The sequence below is a fragment of the Lathyrus oleraceus genome, chromosome 7 (genome assembly GCF_024323335.1).
Source record: "Lathyrus oleraceus cultivar Zhongwan6 chromosome 7, CAAS_Psat_ZW6_1.0, whole genome shotgun sequence".
Lineage (NCBI taxonomy): Eukaryota > Viridiplantae > Streptophyta > Magnoliopsida > Fabales > Fabaceae > Lathyrus > Lathyrus oleraceus.
In genome coordinates this window covers 193,634,479-193,659,711 of record NC_066585.1, presented here as the reverse complement: position 1 = coordinate 193,659,711, position 25,233 = coordinate 193,634,479, and the positions used below count along the sequence as shown (strand labels likewise).

General features: G+C 35.6%; 5 protein-coding genes across 5 annotated transcripts; 1 reads left to right on the top strand and 4 right to left on the bottom strand.

Annotated features, from left to right (window-relative positions):
* Positions 1-10,200: 10,200 nt before the first annotated feature.
* Positions 10,201-10,668, bottom strand: LOC127102865 (secreted RxLR effector protein 161-like). The gene has a single exon (XM_051040190.1). It carries the CDS (start codon positions 10,666-10,668, stop codon positions 10,201-10,203), a length of 468 nt encoding a protein of 155 aa, XP_050896147.1.
* Positions 10,669-11,599: 931 nt separating this feature from the next.
* LOC127102864 (uncharacterized) lies at positions 11,600-13,951 on the bottom strand. Its single transcript, XM_051040189.1, has 2 exons — positions 13,054-13,951; positions 11,600-11,823 (listed from the first exon to the last, which is right to left on the bottom strand). Exons 1-2 carry the CDS (start codon positions 13,949-13,951, stop codon positions 11,600-11,602), a joined length of 1,122 nt encoding a protein of 373 aa, XP_050896146.1.
* A 676-nt stretch (positions 13,952-14,627) lies between these two features.
* On the bottom strand, positions 14,628-15,661 carry LOC127102863 (uncharacterized; the record flags this gene model as incomplete). Its single annotated transcript, XM_051040188.1, has 5 exons — positions 14,628-14,733; positions 14,822-14,917; positions 15,141-15,235; positions 15,332-15,410; positions 15,494-15,661. Coding segments are annotated over 5 exons (516 nt in total), but the record flags the coding sequence as incomplete, so codon positions are not given.
* A 2,576-nt stretch (positions 15,662-18,237) lies between these two features.
* LOC127100425 (GDP-fucose transporter 1-like) lies at positions 18,238-19,207 on the bottom strand. Its single transcript, XM_051037577.1, has one exon. The coding sequence runs from the start codon at positions 19,192-19,194 to the stop codon at positions 18,253-18,255; it is 942 nt and encodes a 313-aa protein (XP_050893534.1). The 5' UTR covers positions 19,195-19,207; the 3' UTR covers positions 18,238-18,252.
* Positions 19,208-21,093: 1,886 nt separating this feature from the next.
* LOC127100424 (cytochrome P450 736A117) lies at positions 21,094-22,956 on the top strand. The gene is made up of 2 exons (XM_051037576.1): positions 21,094-22,123; positions 22,218-22,956. Exons 1-2 carry the CDS (start codon positions 21,194-21,196, stop codon positions 22,848-22,850), a joined length of 1,563 nt encoding a protein of 520 aa, XP_050893533.1. The 5' UTR covers positions 21,094-21,193; the 3' UTR covers positions 22,851-22,956.
* Positions 22,957-25,233: the final 2,277 nt, after the last annotated feature.

Sequence of the window (25,233 nt, the reverse complement as noted above, 5' to 3'; positions counted from 1 at the left end):
CCTTTGCATTCCTCATATGCAAAGAAAAGTAAGTGTCACCCAACAGAGTCGGAACAGGATTAAGAGTAGAGAAAATCCTAATAGCGTTCACATCCACAAACTTGTCGATGTTGGGGAACAACACTAACCCATAGATGATAAGTACAAATATGGCCTCAAAGGCATCCTCACTCATGGCCTTCCCATACACATTAGCTTGAGCAATGAGGAACTCATAAGGGAGACCTTGAATTCCACCTTTGGTAGTCATATGAGCACCAACCAGAGATTCATCTATGTGTAACATGTCTGCTATCTCTTGAGAAGTAGGAATACTCTCCAAGCCACTGAACGGCAACTGGTCTAGAATCGGTATACCCACGAGGTAGGCATACTCCTCAAGGGTAGGTAAAAGCTGGAAATCTGGAAACGTGAAGCAACGGTACAAAGGATCATAAAACTGCACCAATACGCTCATCAACCCTTCATCCACTTGAGTAGTCAGAAGAGGAAGAAGCTTCCCAAAACGAGCCTTGAAACCCAAGGGATCTATTACATAGGATGCCAGATTCCTTAACTCTTTCAAATTTGGTTGTCTGAAACTGTACTTCTTTGTATTCCTTCTTTGTCTTTCCATTTCTGAAAATTTGCAAATAAATGCATGAATGCATGAATGCAACAATCACACTCAAGGATCAAGCAAAGCACACCAAACAAAGGTCATGGGATGGATCATATCATCCTTAATATCAATCATCCATTTTGGTGGATTATGGTTTACACCTCATCAACACCCAAGTTCCATTGATATTAAGGATACATGAATGGATCAACCATGAATCAAGGGTTTGTTGCGAGTCACGAGCATTGAGTCTCGGTTAAGAACCACCCAAAGAGAATGTACTAGGGTTTAAACCTGCCAAACATGTTCTACAAGAGGTTCCCATAGTCATCATCCCATCTTTCGGATATTGTCAGAGAAACGACTACTCGTATTCCAACAATATTCTCAAGAGAGACTCTTATAAGTGTAGTATCGCGTAACAATCGTATCAAATCTTACACTTGAACGACTTTCGCACTACATCCTAAGAATAGGCCAAGATGGGCTTGGTAAACTAAGGTCCTTGGCTTCTAAGGTCTATATTGGAAAGAGTAATGTCTAACCATAACTTACTTGTGTGACATTATTGATCCCAACATGACCTCCACCAAGTGAATGGACTTGCAAGTCAACTTGCTAAGGAATAACTCCACACAAGTCAACAAGACTACGCCATTCCCCTATCCTAAGTGCATTCGAGTTCGGGTATAGAACTCATCTCACAAAGATCACCAAGCATACAAGGAATTAATATTCAAGCAATTCAATCATTACATATAATACAGTAATCCCAAATTGCACAAAATATGTCACAAAACAATACAATACAACAAGTATGAAAAGTAGGCAAAACCCACTGGGCAAACTTCCCCAGCAGAGTCGCCACTTTTCTGTAACGGGGTATTCGTTACCACTAGAGACATTGACTAACTCCAAGGTAAATCATACAAGTCGAGTCGCCACCGCACTTCTATTTATCCAAAGGAATGGTTAGAAAGCGAACATAAACCTAATAGTTTTAACAAAAACTAGTAAAAGAGAACAGAGATCTGGGTAAGGGGGTTGGTTATGCAATGGGAAGGTGTTAGGCACCCAAAACATCCTAGGTACTCCTATGGAGCCCTTTCAACACTTGTTATAAGGTTGTTGTTTTGTGAAAGTTTATTTGTGCAAACATGATTGAAGTGATGAGAAGAGAATATACAAGTTATTTACAAGTTCTGTGTTTGGATGGATAAACTCATTGCCTACGTACCATCTTATAAAAAGATTAGGATCAAAACCTCGTAGTTCGGGATAAAAATCTCAAAATAAGTTGGTGAATTGATTGGTCCAAAAGCCTTAAGGTCTTTTGTTATCAAAGGGAGAAAACTCAACCAAACCACAAATTCACCATGTGAGGATAGCTTCAACATGCTAGTGAGGGGTTAACCCTATAATAAGCATGGAAGACTCATTGTCCATCACTAAGGATATAGGCGAGTATTACATCTACCACAAAGATAACTCAAACCTAATAGCTAAAGGTTATGGAAGATTTGATTAAGAAAGTGGCCATTGGAACCACAAAAAGAAATTTGAATGGGTTATATTTACCAATTAAAAGTATATACAAAAGTGGTCAAAGTTGACTTAAAGATTCAACTCAAAATAAGTGTTATGAAAAGAAAGTTTGAAAATCAAAAGCAGAAGGCTTAGGTTTCTAATAGTTGAAAACAATGGTTAAATGTTTGCACAAAGAGTTTTGGCTTGGGTTAGAGTGGAGAGAAGAAGAAGAAGGGCTAAGTCCTAAGTAAAGCAAAAAGGTGAGGGATAAGGGATGAAAACCACAATGGAGTTCCTCTCTTGAGATCATATTGATGATCCAAGTAGCTCCCATCCTTTGGAATAAGCAATCACAAAAATAGTAAGCTCAAGCAATCAAACAAGTCTCTTAAGAGATCCCCAATATATCTTGTATCTTTTACTTTGGATGAACATGGCAATGGTCCTTCAACTGAGCTCATAGAATCCCTAGCACAAAAGCACACACATCAAAAGTTCCATGAAGTAAAACAAGAATGGACAAGAGTGAGTTTAGATATTTGGTCCTTCTAACCCATCTTCATCATCAAGGTCCATTTACTCCAATTTTGCATAAGGAAAGTCCTAGGATCTAAGTCCATTTCTCCATTTCTTTGCATAGGGAAAGTCCTAGAAACTAAGTCCATTTCTTTACATTTGGTCCACAACAAACAAAACAAAACACAAGCACAAAAGTATATACACAATTATGTGCTCAAGTGAGCAAAAGGCAAATGACATTAACATAAACATATGCTCAAGTGAGCAAAGAGAAAATCAAATGGATAATATGTGCAAGAATAGTAAATTGCATAAAAGTAAAGAGCAAGAAGTAAATGTTAATTGTCAATAGTTAGTGTTAGTAGTTAGTGTGCCATAAGGCAAATTTAGCGCTATGTTAAGCAATCGTAATTGGACTTATGTAGAAGTCACAACTATCTGAGGCCGGTCAATAATAATATAGGCAACAAACACAAGTTAAGAATCTTGATTAGTGAACCAAGTCCCAACAACTTGCCATGCCAAAAAAGAAGAAGAAAATTGATCTTGTAATGGTTTAAGCCTATTGCATGATTTAGAAAATAACCTATCCTTAATGCAAAGCCATTCACTTGATCAATTGATCAAGATGAATTAGATTTGAATCAAGGAAGATTAAGTCTCCCTAATCAATGCTAACTTCAAAAACCTTCAACTCATTGATCAAAAGAAAGAAGAAAAAGAAGAAGATGGATAAGAGAGATGGAAATGGTAAAATTAAAGTGCATTAAATGAAATAACATGTACCAATCTACATATGTTGACCAATGGCATTGAAAGTCAAAGTCAAACAATCAAAAACATAAGTGAGATGAAGATTGGAAGTCAAGAAATGAACAAAATATTTTTGGCATTTTTTTTATATTAAAATAAACTTGAATTAAAAAATAATGGAAAGGTCAAACTTCAAAATCACTTCAAATCAACCTTAAAAGGTCCAAGTAATTTATCCCAAGTTCAACAAGGTCAAACAAAGTTTGATAAAAAAATTCAGCATTTTTAAAAGTCAGAAACTATTTTTAATCATATAAAAATGAATAAAAACAACCTAATTGAACTAAAATCTCAAATAAATCTCAAATCAATTTAAAAATTGAGGAGAATATTTTTCATAGATCCATCATCATTCAAATAGGTTAGGAAAATATTTTTGTATTTTTTGAATATCAAAAACTATTTAAAATGAATTAAAAATAACCAGAAAAGAGAAAATTCACAAAAAATATCAAATGACAAAATAAAAAATATTAAAAAACAGAAATAGAAACTAGAAATTATTTGGACACTAATGCAATTGGTCCCATAATTTTTGGGTAAAAAATGAAAGAGATATTGATTTTTGAAATAAAATGGAAATTAATAAAATCAGAAAAAGCCTGGCGCGTTGGATGAGATTCATTAAATGACGTGGCACATCAGATGGCTCACAGGCGCGCGCATACCAAACACACTAGTCAACTGAAGCGCAGGGTGCATTAAAAAAAGTCATAATAACTGAAGGTCCAGATTAGATATGGAAAAGAGATCACACGGTCCAGATTTGATCTGGAGTTGGGACGGCCACCGGAGCCACCGTCTTCTCTGGTGAGACCTCCAGTTCCGGTGAGAATTGCAGACATGGCAAACTCAACCAAATGGAGCGATCTATACATCAGTCGAAAGAGGAAGTGATGTACATCACTCCTATACCATGCACTTCCACTCTAGATCCCTATAAATGGAGAAATCAGAGCTGGAAGTATGATGGTGTTCATCATGAGTTTCATGTTTTTGCAAAATTGAAAGCACAAATCAAATACCTCTATTGAGAGGACTTCAGCCAGACCAAGGAACACAAGAAATAAGCAAGGATCAAGGAGTTTCGAAGAGAAAAAATTCTGTTATCCACCTTTGAAATGCAGGTCTTGTAAGCACGATTCTTCACAACCAAAGCTTGCAATGAGATCTAGTGATGAAGAGGAAGCAAGGTTGAGGAATTATAGGTCTGAAAATCAACCAAGGAAGTTGAAATTCATATCTGAATTTTTTTAGAGAAAAGTGAAAATTCCTTTAGTGAAGGTTATGGAGAGAATTCTACAGCATTTCAGGTTGAATCAGGGTCCAGAATAGTGGAGTTGAGCACATTTATTTATAGCAAATGGCAAGGCAAACAAGGTGAATTCTCGTGTGCATGCATGAAGAGGGCCTCCATGCATGGGCCTGTACGGGCGCATGGAGGGCCCAAATCTTATTGGAATGGCAAGCTGAAGTCAATTTGATCTGAAATGGACATGTAGATATGAGGTAATTGGAATGTGCAATGAGTTTGAATCAAGTTTCCATAAATGCACCAAAATATTCCCTTCTTCGAAAGTGCCATTTGCCAAATCCAAACATGATCATGTGAGTAATGGTTGGAAAGGTCTTGATGTAAGGAACAATTGTGGTGTTGGGAAAAAATCCATTTGAAGTGTGGAAATTTATGAAATTTGAGTTTAAAGTGTAATGTGAAAAACATGTCAATGCAAGGTTTCCAAATTTTGCCAATGTTCAAGCCCTTCTGTTTTGATGATGCAAGCCTCAAATGAAAAAACCTTCAACATCAAAGTTGTATATCTTTTCAAGACAATCAAAACGGATTTAAGTTTTGCATCATTTGGATTTTTGATGAAAGAGTTATGGGCACTTGAAGTTGGACTTTTTTGCCTTTTAATGCCTTTGGTCAAAAAGGACCTATAATGTCTTGCATTATCACATGTATTTCCTTTGAGATTTTGAAATTTTGTTCAACATAACATTTGAAGTAGACATCTTAAGATTTCCAAAGCATTTGATCACACCTCAAAATCATAAAAAATGAATGAGTTATGTCCTTGGGAAGTTGACCTAAAATTAGGGTTTTAGTCAAAATGACCTATAATGTATTGGAATGACAGATGGCCTTTCAAGCTTCAAATAATTTTTTGATAAACATGAAAGTTGTTCATATTGTCCTTAAGAACATTTTTGCTTTTGGAACCATCTCCATTTGACCAACACATAAAACGTTAGGTCTCAGTGCATTTCAAAATAGTCAAATGAATTGACTTATCAACTTCTCAAGTCCATGACTCATACCTTGATGAATTGATGATTGAGGACACTCAAATAAGTTCAAATATGCATGAAATGATGAATTAAAGAACTTCCCTAGATTGTATTTGATCATGGGCTGAGGTTGCTTCAAGAGCAAGGCATTGTGGTGCACAGATGGATTAGGGTTTCCTTGGGGGACAAACCTCAAACCCTTTGACTTGCTTTGATCAAAATGATGAATTGAGATACTAGGGAGGCATATTTGATGGATGAGAGCTTTGGGAACCATTACCATGCTTACTATCATCTTCTCTTGGCCATGTAATTGTACAAAGGATCTCCTTGAAGCTTTGGACCTTGTGATTGCTCAAGCTACAAACAAAAGATGTTAGTGACATATTTTTGTGTTTTTGGTAGTAAACAAAATGAGAAAAGCAATGATATACAATTCAATCATGCTTGGTAATCTCAAACCACTCACAGAAGGTCTCACCCAAAGGTAAAGGGAATCAAGATGCTAGTGATCCTTGAGGCAATGCAAGTGCAATGTTATGATGCCATGAGGGATCTTAGGGAAAAATTAGGGTCTTACAAGAATAAACTCAAATTTTTTGCTAAAAATCTTGAAATTAAACTAAACTATTATACTATCTACTTAAAACAAATTAAACAAAACACAACGTAATTAACAAAAATCACCACAAAGATGGGGTAAATGGGCATCGATGGAAGTGGATAAGTGGGCTGAGTAAAAAGAATTTTTACTGGTATAGTAGGGCGCACTCAGCGCCATTAGACCGCACTTAGCACGGTCTCTGCTGCTCAGAATTTTCAAAATGATATTTTTTGTCAAGCTTTCCATCCACTTTCACTCTTTAAGACTTAAAATACTTAATGCAAGGCTTATTAAATACTTATAAATTTGGGTTGCCTCCCAACAGGCGCTTCTTTAACGTCGTTAGCTCAACGCCTTTTTCAATTAGCCGCTCCTTCTTGTTGCTTCTTTTGCTTGGCTAGTTGTTTGCTCTTACTAGTTTAGTTGTTGTTTCTTCACCAGCAGTTACCCCTAACCAACACTTCAGCAACCGTGATTGGAAACAAGTATATGTACAATACAAACAAATGCACGAAGCTTAAAAAGATATAAATTATTGTTATGCTTTTAATATCTAATCGCCAACCCCCGACAACAACGCCATATGTTGATTGTAGTATTGGTATCAAGGGTAAGTATTTGTTTTGTTGTATCCACAGGGACTGATGCGATATCAATATCGTTCAATAGTTACTATGATTTTAAGCGTAAGTTTGCAAGATGTTTGATGGTTTAAAGCTACAAAATGTAAAATGGATGAATGATAAATAAAGTTTCAGAGAGATGAAAGTTTGTCAGGATTGAATTTCATCCACCGATAGAATATGTAATTTACCAACCAGTTATACACAATCTAAAAATTTATCAATATTATCATGTATCGCTCGTCGACAGTGTTTATGTCTAAACTCCCGACGAGAGTTCAACCATATTGTTGAATCAACGATCTCTTAGCCTATTAAACAATACGGTAACATTAAGACTCGATACTCAAGTGAATATTAAATCTAAATCTATGCCTAGAGTTTAACATCTAATAAATGATTATTCTAGATCGAGATTCAAAGAGTATTTCTCAATAACAGTTCAAATCAATATGTATAATAAGTAAACAATGATACCATCGTTACTAATGCATGAATAAGTTGTACATAACGCCATGATCAATAAAAATACATATTATGATAGTGAACTACATCCAATCCCAACAAGAATGGGATTTAGCTACTCATGGTAGCTTGATACAAAGAGAAGAATGAAGATGAACATGCATTAATCGTGATTTCCCAACGATTGATGCGAACCCAACTCTGATCTTCAAGAAGCACAATCTCATGTTGTTTTCTAAGTTTCTCTCTCTTCAAAATGTAATATTTATCTAAAAACCCGAAGTGTAAAGCTATTTATACAAATCTAAAAAAGCAGATCGCGTAAAGTCCCAGATTTGGCGCTAAACGCATCTAGCAGAGAAATAACTTAAACCGACATAAATGGCGCTAAGCGCCAGATTTGGCGCTAAGCACGAAAGCTCCTGACCTGTTGTGCTACAACGGTGCTAAGCCCCATTAGCAAGATTGCTTTGATCCAAAAAATGCATGTTGAAGCCATATATTTGTCTTTTGATGATCAAAGCTCCTCCTAAACATAAATACCTATAAAATAATTTGAAATTAAGCAAACTACAACTAATTACATGATAAACTAATATAGTTAGATATTTACATAAAAATTGAGGTTTTTCTACAAGAATCTAATGACACAAGTTAATAAAGGTCATGTTTTCATGTATAAATTAACCATAATTTGGCACTTATTACACAACAACAACAACAACATACAATAATATTTATCAACAACAACATTTGTGAAACAATCTATTGAAACATAAGCAGATTTTGAAACAAAACAACATCAACAACACGCAATAACATTTATCAACAACATACATACCTTTATCAACATACATAACAATAACATCAACATAACTAACATAAACTAGCATGACATTGTAATCCATCAAAAAGTTATCAACATACATAACAATAACATCAACATACGCAAATAAGAGAAAATAAGGAGAAAAATTTGTCAACAACAACAATCAACAACAAAACATATGAAACCGAAGTAAATAATATGAAAAGAACAAAGACAACAACATACACGAAAATATACAAAAAAAAAAATCATGCCAACAACAACAACAACATACAACAATATATAATCACGGTTATTTGTTTTGACCGTAGTGTAATGTCTTTTGTAAATATAAAAAAAAATGCGTCAAAAAATAAGGTATTACCGTGGTTAAATATAAAACCTTTGTAAGTTAGTGTTACCAAATGTATATTTTGTAATATATATATATATATATATATATATATATATATATATATATATATATATATATATATATATATATATATATATATATATATATATATATATTCAAACTTCACAAAATTAGTTGGAGAATATGAAAGTTAGTTAGGGTTTTATAACTAACATTCCTAAACTATTCCATGCATGTCTATTTTGAAGAACATTATTATAAAGTCATCCTCGACAACTATATTTCTCAAGCAACTATTAGAAAGAATATTGTCTCACATATAAATGTATGCACGAAAGGGAAAATAAATATGTTATGCATTCTTTTTCTCTTCACTATTAGAATCTTCCTTTTTGACAATAATTATTTTCTTCTTTATTGTTTAATTTTCTCTTTATTACCATTTATATGCTTCCTCTGGATCTTCCTGCAAAAACCAACAATTCTTTGATTAAGTTTTTATATCTTTTGGTCAATTTGAGGTACCTTAACCCTAATTTTGAGTATAAGTTGAAGAAATCGCAACAGTAGAGAGTTGGGGGACAAAAAGCAGAAAAGAGAAACGTTGTTTTCTCTTTGAAAAATATAGCATCATCGTTATCATACATTCCACCACCTTCGTCAGCTTTAACAATACAGTATCACCGTTATCATCTTTTACACCGCATCAACATGACAAATAACTTCATCAATCATCAACAAAATCATGACAACCAAACAAACTAACAAAATAAAGAATCTAAAACAAAAATAAAAGAAAAGAAGGAGAATTGAAACCAAAATAAAAGAGGCAATCTGTGTTTTTTCGATCGTTGAAAAATCTTTCAAAAATCGCCCAAAATGCCACCGAGCGCGTACACACAAAACCATTATGTCCGACCACTTGTTAGAAATAAACGATTTTTGTGTTTAGAGAAAGTGTGTGAAAATATTAGAGGTTTGAATAGAAACTTGATAGGTAAGAGAATTATTTATGGAAGAGAGAACTTTGTATTTTTGCTTGATAAAAAGTATAGGATTACATCTCTATTTATAGTACTTTAAGGAGAACTCTAGAGACACTAATTCTAGAGCATTCTCAACTCTAGACATTCAAAGAGTATTCTAGAAAATATTACAATTCTAAGAAATATCTAGACACTCCAAATACTACAAGAATTTTCTAGAGACATTATCCAAAATAAACTAAGCCCAAAAATCAAATAATAAGGTTAGACTCAAATCAAGTTTAATATTTCAACATTCCCCTTAAACTTGATTTGTGACTCCAAGCATATTCCTTAGCTTTACGAAAGTTTCCAACTTGAGTGGCTTGGTGAAAATGTCGGCAACTTGATCTCTAGACATCACATACTTCAATTTCACCTCCTTCTTCTCGATGCATTCTCTTATGAAGTGGTAACGGGTATCGATGTGCTTACTTCTTTCATGAAATACATGATTCTTTGCCAAAGCAAGTGCTGATTTATTGTCAACACATATTTCGACAGGAACTTCTTGTGGTATTTTTAACTCTTTCAACAAATTCCTTAGTCAAATTGCATGACAAACACATGATGTGACGACAACATACTCAACTTCACAAGTTGATAGTGTGACGATAGGTTGCTTCTTTGAAATCCAAGTGAAAGCAGTATCTCCCATAAAGAATACAAAACCAGTAGTGCTCTTTCTATCATCCAAGTCTCCACTCCAATCGTTATCACTATAGCCAATAATCTCATACTTATTAGAAGAGTAATAGTGTAAGCCAAAGTTTGTTGCACCTTTGATGTATCGAAGGATTATTTTTGCCGCCTTGAAGTGAGTTGTTGTTGGAGCTTCCATGTAGCGACTTACGACTCCTACAACATAGAGAACATTCGGCCTTGTACTTGTTAAGTAATGCAGACTTCCAACCAAACTTTTGTAAAGAGTTGGATCCATAATCTCTCCATTTTCATGCTTACTTGACTTGCTGCCACATTCCATCGGGGTGCCAACTAGATTGACATCATCCATCTTGAACTTCTTAATGACTTCTTTGGCATAGCCGTCTTTGGTGATAAAAATTCATTTGTCTTCTTGCTTTACTTTGATGCCGAGATAATATGCCACGAGCCTCATATCTGTCATCTCAAATTCATCTTACATGTCTTTCTTGATCTCTTCGAACATGCTTAAATTGTTCCCTGTGAAGATCAAGTCATCAACATATAAACACATAATCAAAATATTTCCATTTTGCGCTTTAATATAGAGTGCGTGCTCATATGGACATTTGATGAAGTTATTTGTCTTGAAAGTACTTGTCGATTCGAATATTCCAAGCTCTCGATGCTGGCTTGAGTCTGCACAATACCTTCTTCAACTTCAAGACTTTTCTTCTTGCCCTTTTACTTCATAGCCCCGTGGTTGCTCGATATAAACTTCTTCTTCGAGAAAACCATTCAAGAAGGCCGATTTCACATCCATTTGATAAATCTTCCATTCATTTTGGGCTGCCAAAGAAATGATCAGTCTAATAGTTTCAAGACGAGCATCGGGGGAAAATACCTCATCATAGTCAATTTCTTGTCTTTGACTATATCCTTTCGCCACCAATCTTGCTTTGTATCTCTCCATGCCTCATTTTGCATTGTTCTTCTCCTTGTACACCCATCTTACTCCGATTGCTTTGTGTCCTCGTGGAAGTGGAGTAAGTTCCCATGTATCATTCTTCGTGATTGACTTGATTTCTTCTTCCATGGCGTCTCTCCACTTTACATTTTCAACTACTTCTTATAGCTTAGAGGCTCACAATCACCCAAAAGACGAAAGAGGTTGATGTCGTTTTTGTTTTCGGTTACCTCATAAAGCTCTTCAATACTCCTTAGTCGCGGTGTCCTCTCACTTGAGCTTGTTTCATTCAATCTTGGTATCGGTGAGGCCGGTGATGTAATATGTTCTTTTATCACTGGTTGTTCCATTTCGTATTCTTCTTAAAGTAAGGAAGAAAATCGTACCTGTCTTCTTGAACACTCAAATCCCAACAATCTTCTTCTGCGAACTCCATATCACGACTTATGACGATCTTTCCACTATTTGGATTATAGAGCTTGTACCCTTTGGAGCTTGAGTCGTAACCCACAAATACATATTTCTCACTTTTATCATCGAGCTTTGTTCTCCGTTCATCTGGAATGTGGATATAAACAATGCTTCTAAACACTTTGAGGTGAGAGATCCCAGGTTTCCTTCCACTCCATGCTTCTTGTGGTGTCTTCTCATGCACGCTTCTTGTTGGGGAACAATTTGTCAGGTAAACCGCACATGCCACTGCTTCGGCCTAAACATCTTTAGGCATCTTCTTGCTCTTAAGCATGCTTTGCACCATGTTAAGTATGTTCTGGTTCTTTCTCTCTGCTACTCTATTTTGTTGTGGTGATCTTGGCACTGTTAGTGGGCGGCAGATTTCATGGTCTTCACAATATTTTTGGAACTCATTTGAAATGAACTCTCCTCCTCTATCAGATCTCATGGCCTTAATGGAAAGACCACTTTCTTTCTCCACAAGGACTTTGAACTTCTTAAAGTTTTCAAACATTTATGACTTCTCCTTCAAGAAATAAACCCATGATTTTCTAAAATAATCATCAATGAAAAGGAGAAAGTATTTACTCTTACCAAGAGATTTTGGATTGATTGGTCCACAAACATCGATGTGTATGAGCTCTAGCGGTTTTGTCGCTCTTGACATTGATTCCTTTGGAAATATTTTCCGAAATTGCTTCCTAACTAGACATCCTTCACATAGTTGGTCTGGGTGGTTTATACTAGGCAAGCCTCTCACCATCTCCTTCTTTGACAAACATTTTAGACTGTCGAAATTGAGATGTCCAAATCATAAATGTCATAGCCACGAAGAGTCATTATAGCAAGTCTTGAGACACTTTACAACATCATTTTGAACGTTTAAGAGGAACATTCTATTTTTTGACATAGGCACCTTAGAAATCAAGTTATGTCTACAATCTCTTATGAAAAGACTATGTTCTTTCAAGTGGATGTCATAGCATTTCTCTAATAATTGTCCCAAGCTCAAAATATTATTCTTCATGTTAGGAACATAGTAGACATTGGATATGAATTGATGACTCCCATTCTTCAAGCGTATAAGAATTTTACCTTTGCCTTTGACCGGTATCTTTGAGTCATCTCCAAATGAGACATTGTTAGTTGTCATTTCATTGATCTCTACGAACATGCTTCGATCGCCGCACATGTGATTACTTGCGCCGGTGTCGAGGTACCATTTGTTTCTTTTCTCTTCAACTTGGTTTTGGCACGCGAGCAACAAAGTTTCTTCTTCTCTTCCTTTTTCTTCTACAAAGTTAGCTTTCTCCACAACCTTCTTCGAGAATTTACACTCAGATGCATAATGACCGATCTTGTTGAAATTTAAGCACTTGATTTGTGATTTGTCACACCTCGACCATGAATTTCCTCTTCCACGATCTCTTGTTGCTTGTGGATTCCAACTTCTTTCTCCATTGTTAGAGTAGTTGTTGTAACCGCCTCTTCCTTCTCTTCCATGTCCTCGTACAGGCCCACGATCTTGGCCATGACCTCGTCCTCTTTGGCTCTTGTAATTCACATTATTTGTTTCCTTTACGTTGAGTTGTAGTAGTTGCTCCATAGCCTCCTTTTGTTTAATTTTTCTCTTTTGTTTTTCTTCGTATGCTTGTAAGGAACCCATGAGTTGCTCAATAGTCGTGGTCTTTAAATCTCTGTTTTCTTCAATGTTGATAACAATGAAGTCAAAACTTGGATTTAAAGTACGAAGTATTTTCTCCATGACTTTCACCTCATCAACATCTTTGCCATTTCTTTTAAGTTGCTTGACTACGGCTAATACTCGAGAAAAATAATCAGAAATTGGCTCAAACTCTTCCATAAATAAACATTCAAAATCACCTCTAAGAGTTTGAAGACGAATCTTTTTCACTTGTTCCACTCCTTTGTTGCAAGTTTGAAGTTTGTCCCATGCTTCTTTGGTCGTCGTTGCGTTGGAGATCTTCTCAAATGTATTTTCATCCACCGATTGATAAATAAGGAAGATAGATTTCTTGTCTCTCTTTCTTGACTCCTTAAATGTCTCCTTTACACCTTGACTTAGAGAGGTTTCATCTTGCTCCTTGAAGCCTTTCTCAATGATATCCCACACATCTTGAGCTCCTAGTAGCGTCTCCATCTTGATACTCCAATTTTCATAGTTGTTCTTTATGAGCATCGACATTTGGAAAGGGAAACCTCCATTCGCCATTTTTTAGGACCTTGAAGCTCTCACTACAACAAACAAGACCTTAGACAGCGCTTTAAAGCGCTGTCTAAACCTCCGCTGCTAAAGGTTTAGACAGCGCTTTTTTAAATCTTAAAAGCGCTGTCTAAGACCCCCCCCCTTAGACAGCGCTTTGGCCAAAAGCGCTGTCTAAACCCCACCCCCTTAGACAGCGCTTTGGCCAAAAGCGCTTTCTAAGACCCTCCTATTTTAATTTTTTTAGGTATACCTTAGACAGCGCTTTTCAAAAAGCGCTGTCTAAGCCCCCCCCTTAGACAACGCTTTTGCCTAAAGCGCTTTCTAATCCCCCCTTAGACAGCGCTTTTTACAAAAGCGCTGTCTAAGGTATACGAAATTTTTTGAAGCTTTTATTTTAAACCACATTTTTTCCAGGTTTATAAACCAGAATTTCTACCTGTTTTCAACCAGATTTTGACAGACTATCACATTTTATATATGCCATTTTGGCCTTTTTTCTACCAATTTTTGGCTAACAAATATATATATATACCAATTCAAACCAATTTTGCCTTAAATGTATCAAAATATATACAAATTTATGTACACATTTACAAGTCATAACATATACTACAAATGTACACATTAATTACACAAATTTATGAACAAACATTGAGCTTTATCAAAATTAAACTAAATATTTGTACTAATCACCATGTTAATGTCTATTATTAGGTTGCCATGGCAGTAGTAGCAGCTTCAAGCAGCCTCCTAGCATCTGTGCCGTGTTCAGGTAACTCTGCAGGGGTCTGCCAAAAATTACAAGCAAGGAATTAATTGTTATTAAACTCCTTTAAGAGCAAGGAATGGATAGTTATTTAAAAACAACAAATATACCTTTCCATATAAGTTTTCCTTTGTGGCTGATGCACCATTAGAAAGCAACAACCTAATTACATCAGCATGCTCACCTCTTGCAGCATGATGAAGAGGCTGCAAAAATGGTGACAAAATATGGCAAACAAATCAGAAGAAATTAAGTAAACAAAGATGAAATAGGACTAGGAATTGGGATTGAGCCGGTATCTCTAGACATTCGACTCCCCCACCCCATCCTAAAGAAACACAGATATTTATAGTAGATTATACTATTAGTAGGATTGACTTAAGCCTCATGAATAGAAACTTAAATTTTAAGAAGGGTAAAAAAACTCACAGTATCACCCTCAGAATCGACTGATTCTAACATCCTTTTTATATGCTCGGCGTCATTAGCTCTGTTAAGTAGAAGTTGGACTATCTCCAAAAACCCTGATATTGCCATTCAAAGTAGAACAACATCACAAATCTCAACCAAAAATACAAAGAGATTTCAACGTATAAAACATGATTTCAAGTTAATTCCACCTCCCGCACACGCATCGTGTAAAGGAATTGCTCCATCCTCATCTTTAGCCTCCAAATCAGCTCCTCTTTCTAGTAGAAGCTGCCGTTCATTATACAAGATCAATAATTCACGTGTTTCAAAACAATAAAAGAGAAAAAAATTGAAGGAGCAAAATAACAAACCTGTGCGCATCCAAAATGGCCGTACAAACAGGTCAAATGAAGAGCGCTATCCCCATCCTCCAAAGGTTCATCAATACTACCACTCAAGTTATCTGAAATTATGCCAACACGTGGATAACCATCATCAGAATTAACAAAATGACATCCATTAGTTACCCAATATTCTAGTTAGCGTGTCTTTTAGCTCACATATCAAAACATAAAAGCTATAGTAGATCATTCAATGGTCATGGTTCAATTCTCAAAAGAGACTAAACCAGGATCAAAATACTCAAAATTACCGAACATTAGACAGTGTATTCATGGTTCAACCAATTGCAATATTCAAAATAATGAAATAACCATAATTTTCTCTGCAAATCATCTCAAACCTCCTCCAATTTAAAAATATATCCTCTACAATTATTCATATCAAGAATCAATTTCCATAAAAAATAATACAGTTTATCTAAAACAATAAAATTCATAGAGCTACAACCATGTTCACTCATCATTGGCAATTGACAATAATATATCTCACAAGTTATATATCTATCAAATAACAGTAAAAAAATAGGGTTTTGGATTCATAATTTTCTATGGAGAAGTAGGGTTTAAGAGAGAGGTAAACATTGAAGTAAAACAGAGACTAAAGAATTATGATGTGGAAGAAGAAATTGAGAGAAAGGAGAATAGAAACGATTTGTAGCACTTATTCTTTGAAAAACCAAGCTTGATATATACCTGTATCATACTTGTTGCTATCAATATCTATGCCAATAACCCGTGATGCACCAGCACTTTTTGCACCCTCTGCAACCTGTCAAGTACAAATTATGAATCATAACAGTAGCACACAAACAGGGAAAAACATGAACATCTGATATTGTAACTTTAGAAACTTACAGCAAGACCAACAGTTCCAAGGCCGAAAATTGCAACAATTGACCCTGGCTCAACTTTTGCAGTGTTCCAGACAGCTCCAAGGCCTAAAAAGTGAAGAAATAAAATAGTAACCATAAACTCGCAATAACAAGTGAACCAGGTTTAGGAAGGATACATATCCAAGAACACATATTAAGGAAGAAATATAACAATTAACTAATAAGACAATCAAAAGCAAACTTCTTATTTCAACCCACCAATCTCCCCCCGGTATTGCACCCCTGGTTAAACCATCATTCTCCATGGAGCCATGACCTACAAATGGTGAGAAACAATGCCAAGGTAAAGTCAACATGTGAGTGAATGCCTAATGAAACAAAGCAAGATATGAAATGCAAGAAAATGGTCAAGAAATTCGGCAGCATAACCAGAGTCAGAACCATATTGTACTGTAAGCCAAAGCATATGATACACAAGCTGCACTACACATGATCATGGTTGTGGAATACAAGAGTTTAACAAAAATTCAGAATCATGAAAGATCCTTGCAAGGCATACTGACCTGCTATGATCTTACTGAACTACATGAAGCTAGGGATACATATTCTGAAAAATCACTGAGTTAAGACCAACATGTCCTAGTCCCATGAAGCATTGTCCTCCATACCTGCACATAATGGGACCTAGCAAACCAAAGTTGCACATCAAGCAAAATCCTGCTACCAGTCAGTAAACATTGGAACCATTCACAACATGAAACTAGTCAACATGCTCAACCACTATGGACAATCCAACAATCACATGGATAAGCCAAGGCATTATGGAATTACCTTGCAAAGCTGCCAACAGATACTTATTATACCAGCCAGGATCTTGCAGCTAGCCATGAGCAAATAAGACCATGCCACAAATCCTGCAATGTCAAGCCAGTTCCAAAGTGGTCAACCAGAAGATAAACCCTGAACAAATGGAGATAGTGTTACAGTACAGAACATACCATCAAAATCAGGCTACAATGCTGACCAAAGCAATATACTCATAGAAGTCTTCGACTACTTGGGTCTCTTTAAAAGTCTCTTGATGTCTCGTCCATGCTCACTTCAATAGAATCAATAAATCAAATATTGAGTCTTCAAATTTCAAATTTGGATAACAAGCTTCACCATCCTATGATAGAAGAAAAAAGAGAATAGAGAATGCTAACTGTGATATGGTATAACATATATAGTTAATGGAAATTTTTAAACTACTATAAGAATCAATAAACTAATTAAATTACGAAGTGCATGATCAGGGTTAAGCAATGAGAAGAAAATTCACAATCCCAATCAGATAAGTGTATGACATGGCAACCGCGATAAACATTAGCGAAACTGTTTAGAAGATCTTATAGAAATAGCTTATGACATGTCCATAAGTTGTTTTCAACTTATAACGGTTTGTTCGGCCTTAAGCTTGTGCCGGCCCTAACCCTCCACTCGTTATTGCAGGAAGGTGACAGTGAGGATTCAAAAGTGGAAATATCGATTTGAAAATGACTTCTTAAATAAAAGAAAACTCACCGGTGGTAACAGGTCCAAGAGTGGCTTGCTTGTACAATCCATAAAGGATAAGCAAGTTTTCATTTGATGGACTCTCTTTTAGAGTCTTGACTTTCGCAGCATGCTCCTCAAAATCCTCCTGCATCACATTAACCAAGTGTGTAATGCTTGAAGTAATCATTTACTTATACTTATAAGCATAATATCAAGCACATGCAGAATTTTGATACTATTTCTATGAAAATGAAAAACATCACATGTTATGTTCATGTTCAGTACAGAGATCAGATTTAACATTCCTGCATAAAATTCAGCAAACAGTTTGAATCACATCATTTGAATAACAGGGTTTTTTCATACTGATAGCATTGAACAATTCCCAGTAACCGATTGCTGATAAAGAACTCCCCCAATTATAGTAAAAAGCAAACAAACCAGACCAGCAGGACTAGCATGCTTATCCCAAATCGTCACATTAATAGCCACCGTGAGAAACTTATTCACAACCCCAGTAACCGTAAAAGCAGTAGCCGAAACCGCTTTTCTCGCAGCAAATCCAAAGAAACTGATAAGCAAACCAAACACACAAGACAAAGAAACCGCAAGAAACGCATTCATCTCAAACAAACTCCCGGTACTCGAATTAATCGCATTCGAAACCTCAAAATTCTCTCCAGTTAGAAACCAAAAGAAAGGAGCAATCATTAAAGACAAGACATTGTTATAAAGAACAAAACCCCAAGTATTCAACCCAAGACTCATAACCATATGCTTGATATAAACCATCTCAGTAGTAATCGTAACCAAATAAGCAAAAGCCCATGAATAAGCGGTAAGAGTAAAACCCGAATCGGTAGCAACATAACCAACGGCACCAGCAAGAATAACAACAAGCGAGAAAAAAGTAAGGTTAGAAGGCGAAGGTTGACCTCGAAAAGCGGTATCAGCGAGAGCAACAAGAAGAGGGGTAAGAGATCTGAAAACAATGAAGGTATCAACGTTAGCGTGACGGAGTAGATTCGTGTTGGTGAAGATAGCGAGGAAGAAAACGAGTGCGGCAGGGAAGAATTTCTTGGCGATCGGAATGGTGAAAGGATCGTGATGAAGAAACCCTAATTTTCCGAAAAGGTAAACGCCGAGAGCTGAAGTGAGGTACTGTAAAGCGGTTAAGAGACCAGGGTAGTTGAATTGAGTGATGGCGTATTTGTTGATTATCGCTAACAAGCTTGAACAGAGAGCGTAACCTATCACCAAACCGCTTGTGGCGTAGTGCGGTGGCTTGGTTGATGATGACATTGTTGAGGTTTTTTTGAAGGATTCAACAATGGTGTGAATTGGTTGAGAAAAATGGGGTTTTTAGGGTTGATTGGATGGGAGGAAATTGGTGTTTGTGTGTGTGTCAGTGAAGTGTAAATTGGGAGCAGAATGAGTAGAGGAAAAATGAAGAGGGAAAGAGGACAGCGCTTTTGGTTTTAATTTTTTTTTTTAATTTAAAGACTTTAGACAGCGCTTTATCAAAAGCGCTGACTAAGGTCTATATTTAAAAGCGCTTTCTAAAAGCGCTGTCTAAGGGGGGGTCTTAGACAGCGCTTTTAGAAAGCGCTGTCTAAGACCCCCCCTTAGACAGCGCTTTCATTATTTTTTTTGGAACATTTTTCGTGTTTTATTTTAATTTTAACCTTAGACAGCGCTTTCTTTTAAAAGCGCTGTCTAAGATGCGCTGTTAAAAGTCATTTTTGGCGTAGTGTCTGATGCCACTTTGTTGGAAATAAATACTTTTTGTGTTTAGGGAAAGTGTGTGGGAATATTAGAGGCTTGAATAGAAACTTGATAGATAAGAGAATTATTTATGGAAGAGAGAAGTTTGTATTTTTGTTTGATACAAAAGTGTAGGATTACATCTCTATTTATAGTACTCTAAGGAGAACTGTAGACACACTAATTCTAAAGAGTTCTCAACTCTAGACATTCAAAGAGTATTCTAGAAAATATTACAATCCTAAAAAATATCTAGACACTCCAAATACTACAAGACTTTTCTAGAGACATTACCCAAAATAAACTAAGCCCAAAAATCAAATAATAAGGTTAGGCCCAAATCAAGTTTAATATTTCAAACACCACTCCACCTCTGAGGAAACTCCGACAAACCAAGAAAGCTCCATCGCAAGCCACAAAATGCTCAACCATGTGAAACAGCCTGACGTTGTTGCAAAATCGCTGGAAAACCATGTTCCATTTTTGAATCAGACAACTGCGCTGCCTGTTTCTGGTCACGGTCGCTACCTCATCACCTTTCAGTCTCCACCTGTTGGTTTCCTTTTTGCATTCGTTCTTTTCATGTTCACAATGCTTTGATCTCTTTTTTATGCAAAAATGGAAGTTTGTGAAATATTTGCTCCATGTTTAAAATTGATTGATTTGTCTTTTGTCTGCAAAACGGAAATCTAGAAAATAAGACGTCTTGTTTGGTATACGTAAGTGAAACAATTTTATTTACGGACCACACTACGTTTGCTTTCCCCGGGATAGATAAAAAGGCTTTTCAATGACTTTTTTTTATGTGACCCAATGCATCGAGGAGAGTGATATTATGGATGGAAAATGAAAAAAATAAGTTAAGTGTTTTTAGACTGAAATAATTCTATAAATAGAAATAAATAAATTTGGATTAAAAAGGGTTTAGTGATCATTTTCAAAACATAATATTTTAATAGATAGACAGAAAAAATTAGCTTTTAAAATATTTTATGTTTTTTTTAAGTAAATAATTTTACATTTACTATTTTTTCTTAATATATTTTAGTTTATTTAATTACTCTACTAATTATTCATAATAGTACTTTAATAAATTAAAAAGTTTATGATTTAAATTAATATTAATTACAGATGAAAATGAAATTTTTAAAATGAGACATTTATCAGAATTATTTTCTACTAAAACATTGCATCCATTTATTATTAGATAGTGTAAATGTGATGATCACTCTTTTCTTACTTCTCTCGGTACAAAAGCAAGACTGTAGGCATTTGAAGGATAGATACACTTGTGGCTATAAATGCTGGAAGTTAAATGTAACCTCTTCTGTTCTCCTCTCTATCATTATCCTAATTCAGATAGAATTTATATGGTCTGGTTTTCATTCAATGCTAAGATTTTCACCTCCAATCATTATTATTATTATTATTATTATTATATTAATAATCCCAGAAGAAGAATCGATAAACATCATAACATCATCAAGTGATATATCAGAATAGGAAGAGTGTTTTTTCATCACTCAAAGCTTAAGCCATGTTTACCTTTCTACAAACTTCTCTTTCACATGCAAATTACTATTCACTATTCTTCACTATCTTTCCGCTCTTACTCTCCTTTTTCTTCATTATCAAATATTGGTATTATTCCACCACAAAAAACTCACCACCTTCACCTCCAAGATTTCCACTACTTGGTAATCTTCATCAACTTGGCTTATTCCCTCACCGCACACTCCAAACTTTATCTCAAAAATATGGCCCTTTAATGCTTCTTTATTTTGGGAAGGTTCCAGTACTTGTGGTTTCTTCTGCTGATGCAGCAAGAAAAATAATGAAAACTCACGATTTGGTTTTCTCCGATAGGCCACAAATTAAAACCTTTGATATCCTTTTATACGGTTCCAAAGATGTGGCAAGTTGTGCATATGGTGAGTATTGGAGGCAAATAAGGAGTCTCTGTGTGTTACACGTTCTGAGTAATAAAAGGGTTCAATCTTATCGTCGTGTTAGAGAGGAAGAAACTTCAAGAATGATGGAATATATTAAGGAGTATTCTTCTTCTGCATCGTCGCCATTGAACTTATCCGAGTTGTGTTCTATGGTTACTAATGATATAGTATGTAGGGTGGCTCTAGGAAAGAGATACCGTGAAGGAAGAGGGAAGAAATTTCAGCAAGTGTTGGTGGAATTTGTGGAATTATTAGGTACTATATGTATAGGAGACTATATACGTTGGCTCCATTGGTTGGAAAAAATTAATGGTTTTTATAGAAAAGCAGAAAGAGTAGCCAAACATTTGGATGAGTTTATAGAAGAAGTAATTGAGGATCACATTAGTCGTAGCTCTGAAGGAGATGTTGGTGTTAATGATAATGAGGATTTTGTGGATGTTTTGCTTTCAGTTCAAAAGACTAATGCTATTGGCTTCCAAATTGATACAACTGCAATAAAAGCTTTGATACTGGTAAGTGACAATATTATTCATTTATAGTTAAACTATTCAGACACTCTAACATAATTTGTTTATATTTAATTGTGTTTTTTCCCTCTACATGTAGGACATGTTTGCAGGAGGTACGGATACTACGCACACAGCCCTAGAATGGGTAATGACAGAACTGTTACGACACAAAACTGTAATGCATAAATTGCAAGATGAAGTGAGAACAGTGATTGGTAACAAAACTCATGTATCTGAAGACGATTTGGTTAATATGAACTACTTGAAGGCAGTGCTCAAAGAAACACTTCGCCTGCATGCCCCGGTTCCGTTGTTAGTCCCTCGGAGATGTATGGAAGATATCAAACTAGATGGCTATGATATTGCAGCTGGCACACAGGTAATTGTTAATGGTTGGGCTATTGCAAGAGACCCTTCAAGTTGGGAAGAACCTCTAGAGTTTAAACCAGAAAGGTTTATGAATAGTTCAATAGATTATAAAGGATTGGATTTTGAACTTATACCATTTGGAGCTGGAAGAAGGGGTTGTCCTGGAGTGTCATTTGCTATTGTTGTGATTGAGTTGGTGCTAGCAAACCTTGTGTGCCAATTTGATTGGAAATTGCCTGATGGAGTTGCAGAGGAGGATTTGGACATGTCTGAAACTTCTGGCATTACCTGTCATAGAAAATACCCTCTCCTTGCACTAGCTACCACCAAATATGAAAATAAAATGAATAAGCAACCTTAGGAAAATAACGCATAATTAAAGATAAATAAAGATGTTTCATGTTTTCTATTAAGTGATTGTGTACTGTTATAAGGTTTCAATATTTTAAATTCAAGGTTAGAAGTTACATTGGAGTTTTCTTTTTCATACTTGTACTCCATGTTTAATGCTCTTAGTGTTATATGAAATGACCTGATTTAAATGCGGTAAGTGGTTACATGGGAGTGTAACCGGTTATAAAGAAAAGTCAAATAAATCGAAGAAAATTGATTTTGTCGTATGTGTAATTGGTCATGCATTTGCACTAATCGGTTATCACTGTTAGTATTTTTCAATTTTATAGCAGGTGTAACCGTTTACAGATTTTGTGTAACTGGTTACAGGTGAAACATTTTTGTTTTTTCTAATTCTGTCATTTGACTTGTTGTTTGTGTCCCAATTCACTTGTAATTGTTTAAATATCTTGGAGGTATCATTATCAATGTAATGTGCATATTCTCGGCGTCAATTATTCTCTCTCTCTCTCTCTCTCTCTCTCTCTCAATTTTAACTCCATTTTCACCAATTGGGTGATTCAAAGTTCTAACATTTTGCATCAAGAGTCTGGTTCGATCCACCAAATACCTAGTGTGCAACATGAATTTTATCTTCAATGAAAGAATCCTTGCAAACCTACCCAACATTAATGCGAAGAATTACGACAAATGGTGCAAACAAATGAAGGTGTTGTTTGACTACCAAAATATTCTTGAAGTGATCAATGTTGGTGTAAGCCCTAGAGGCCAATACTTTTGTTACTTGTATCGAATTATTTATTAATATTAAAAGGTTTTATCTTTATTATATTTGTTTAATAAAGTCCCTAGAATAGCTAGTCCGTTTAATGTATCAACTGTGACTTAATCATGAGATCACATTAAACATAAGGACACTATTCTTAAAGCATTAAGACTATTATGTATATAGACTGATGATCACATCTCATGGATCATGGATAAGGAGTTATCAAGTCTTAAACATAGGTATGAATATTAAGAGTAATATTTATACTAGATTGACCCGCTATGAGAATACTATATAGAATGTTATGCAAAGTATCATAAGTTATTCTCATGGTGATAATGGTGTATACCACCCTTCGACCTGAAACCACTATGGACCCTAGATGTAGAGTCGAGTGCCTTATTGCTAATCAAACATTGTCCGTAACTGGATGACCATAAAGACAGTTGATGGGTACTCCACGAAGCATGCTAAGGGACATGAGTGACCTAGATGGAATTTGCCCATCCTGCGTAACATGATAAATGTCTATGGGCCCAATATTGAACTGGACAAGGATGACACGGTTTATGCCTTGTGTTCAATATAGACATAATGGAAAAAGGGTAATTGTACACATAAGTATTATCACAAAAGGATTTGTCATATCACATGACATTTTCGTGTCTTGGGTAGCAGTGATGTGTTGCTAGATATCGCTCATTGTTTATTATGTTAAATACGTGATTTAATATAATTGACAATGCCACGAAAACCTACAGGATCACACACAAAAGGACGGATTGATGAGAGATAGAGTAACTAAGGAATACCGTAATGTACGGCGCACTTAAGTGAATTGTAGAACATCGTAAGATATGGTGTACTTAAGTAGAATACGAAATATGGTAAGGTATCATGCGCTTAAGTGATTCTGACATATTATAAGATATGAGCCACATACACTTGAGTGGGCTTTTTAGCTTGCAGCCCACACAAGTGGCTCTATAAATAGAACCCTTGTGTAGAAGCATTTGTGAAGTTGCAATTTCGTTTCTCTCTCTCTCTCTCTCACACACTCAAAGCCTTCATTCGTAGCAGCTAGCACTGAGATTGAAGGAATCCGTTCGTGTGGATTGAGTAGAGGCGTTGTCATCGTTCAACGTTCGTGATCGCTCTGTAGATCTGCATCAAAGGTTACAATCGCCACAAGAGGTAACGATTCTATCACTGATCATGCCCATTCGTAAGGATCACTAAGGAGAAATTTTAAATTTCGCTGCGTTTTGGATCGCTCTTCTCCTTCAGTGGTATCAGAGCAACTTACGAAACCATGCATCTAATAGCTGTTTATTTTCTGTATTTTCTGTATTAATACGATTAAAAGACAGAATGAATCAAAGAATAAACGAGTAATTAAATTTGGCATCATGTGTGTACGATTTGGATGATTGATGTTGACTATGCTTCGGAATCCGACATTAATATGGTGAAGCAGCGATACATCGATCGTCCATAGGTTATGCAATTGAGATCGATCAAGTTATATATATGATATAAGTAATCCTGATGCAAAATACAGTATATATGATATAATGTTCCGTTTCATTCATTCAAACACTTAATGGTTGTTTTCCTTTGA